Source organism: Austrofundulus limnaeus, unplaced genomic scaffold (assembly GCF_001266775.1).
Source record: "Austrofundulus limnaeus strain Quisiro unplaced genomic scaffold, Austrofundulus_limnaeus-1.0 Scaffold1018, whole genome shotgun sequence".
Classification (NCBI taxonomy): Eukaryota; Metazoa; Chordata; class Actinopteri; order Cyprinodontiformes; family Rivulidae; genus Austrofundulus; species Austrofundulus limnaeus.
The window spans coordinates 4690-6743 of record NW_013953420.1 but is presented as its reverse complement, the minus strand read 5'-3'; the positions used below and the strand labels follow the sequence as shown (position 1 = coordinate 6743).

At 46.1% G+C, this 2054-nt stretch overlaps 1 protein-coding gene across 1 annotated transcript in view; it reads left to right on the top strand.

The window, feature by feature from the left end:
* Nucleotides 1-2054, top strand: part of LOC106533785 (myotubularin-related protein 7) — a gene marked incomplete at its 3' end in the record, with an annotated part of 6482 nt that overhangs the window by 3037 nt on the left and 1391 nt on the right. Inside the window, 2 exon segments of the mRNA XM_014030218.1 lie at nucleotides 1469-1631; nucleotides 1708-1865. Coding sequence (XP_013885672.1) covers nucleotides 1469-1631; nucleotides 1708-1865 — 321 coding nt within the window.

The window sequence follows — 2054 nt, the reverse complement described above, 5'->3', positions numbered from 1 at the left end:
CACACACACACACACACACACACACACACACACACACACACACACACACACACACACAGTGTAGTGAGTTGTTAGGACAAAGAGAAATGGTGATAAGTGTTTCTGTCCTGCTCTGTTGGAGCAGCAGGTCAGATCTACTCATTTATTCACCTTGTTAATGATGTTTACTGAAGTCAGGTCGTATGATGTCATTCTTACCTCACACCAAGATGCTCAAAGATGAGGAACCAGCTTTGTCTTTTGTGTTTATTTATTACAGAAATATAAGAAGAATCAGTTTCATTGAGTCATGAATAAAAGAGGAGCAGTAAGGTTTATAAACAGTTAAAGATGAAAGGATGGTAGACTTGATYTTATACTACGTMAAGATCAGGTCTGGATGTTTAAACCTTTATAGAATGAAAAAATAGTTCTCTTTTATGAATAAACGGACTCCCTGAAGGTTTTTCTCAGTGTGGACAGAAGAGTTCAGGTCCTGTTGTTCATCAGTCATTTTATCAGTGCAGAAGGACGAGTCATCATCTCAGCTGGTACAGGATCTGTGTGAGACCTTTAAAGCTACATCTGTCCCAGCTGGAGACAGGCTGGTCRTCAGGTCAGGGTCCACACTTCCAGAACCGTCCACAGGTCCTGATGCTGAGCAGGTAGCAGCTCAGCTCCTGTCACAAACAGCCTCAGACCCACCGGGTCCACAGATGTCCATCATCAGGTCCTGAAGCTTCCAGCTCAGCAGAGTCGAGCTCCCAGCAGCGTTCAGCTGTGTGTGAACACACAACACTCACACCAGGTGTTAACATGTTTGTTTCTGATCAGGAGGAACACAACAGTCAGTCACACTAACACTGTGAGAAAATGATTGACAGCTCAGAAACCACCTTCACAGTATGATAGACAGCTGAAATAAAAACACCTTTAATTATGATTATTTTCATAATGAATCCTGATAGTGGTCCAACCACTTCTGAAGAAGAGCAGCTTGGATCCTACAGTTCTGTCAAACTTTAGGCCAATTTCTAAATTGCCCTTTCTTTCAAAACTTTTAGAGAAGGTTGTTTTTATTCAGCTACATGAGCACCTATGTCTTAATGATATTTATGAGAAGTTTCAGTCTGGTTTTAAGTCTTGTCACAGCNTCTGTGAGGAACTGCTGTTTACCTGATCATGTCCGACCTGACACCAACCAGGGATGACCTCATCTATAGGAAGGTCCCCCCCCCCTCACACACCCACACACACACACACACACCCTGCAGGATCAGGATGAGGAGTCAGCCTCCTCCCTCTGGACCTGAGCCCAGCATCCAGAGGTGTCAGGTTTCTCTGCAGACTCTGAGGGACAGACGGTCTGCTGGACCCAACAACACCTGTTTTTATTTCTGCTGCTAATCTGTGTGTGTGTGGTGTGGTGTGTGTGTGTGTGTGTGTGTGTGTGTGTGTGTGTGTGTGTGTGTGTGTGTGTGTGTGTTAGCTGCTGCACAGCATGGTGAGCAGTGTGGAGAGGCCGCCCACCACGCCCGCAGGAAGTCCACTGATCCTTCGCTGTAAAGACTTCAGGGTCTTCCAGATCCTCATCTCCCAGGAGAGAGACTGTCTGGACGTCCAGGCCTCGTTGGTCCGTCTGTCCCGACCAGGTGTGTGTGTGTATTTGTTATGTGTGTGTGTGTGTGTTTGTTCTGTGTGTGACTCAAAGTGTCTCTTGTCCCTCAGAGAAGTTCAGTGAGCTCTACTGTCTGTCCTTCAACCCCAACGTGAACAAAGAGGAGCGAGAAGAGTCCTGGACCTTCATGGACCTGATGGCTGACTACAGGAGGATGGGGGTTCCCAACAACCTGTGGCTCCTCTCAGCAGCCAACAGTGAATACAGGGTAAGCTGCTGTTAGATTTGACAAGGTCACAGACTAGAGTGACTCTACAAGAAATCAGGTCTTACAGTTCATAAAGAGATGTACACAGACCACACCCTACAGTACAAAGTATCTCTCAGGTCAAATCTATCTACTACACTGACATCATCAGTTCCAACACTCAGACTCTTTTCTGTCTCCTAACCTCAC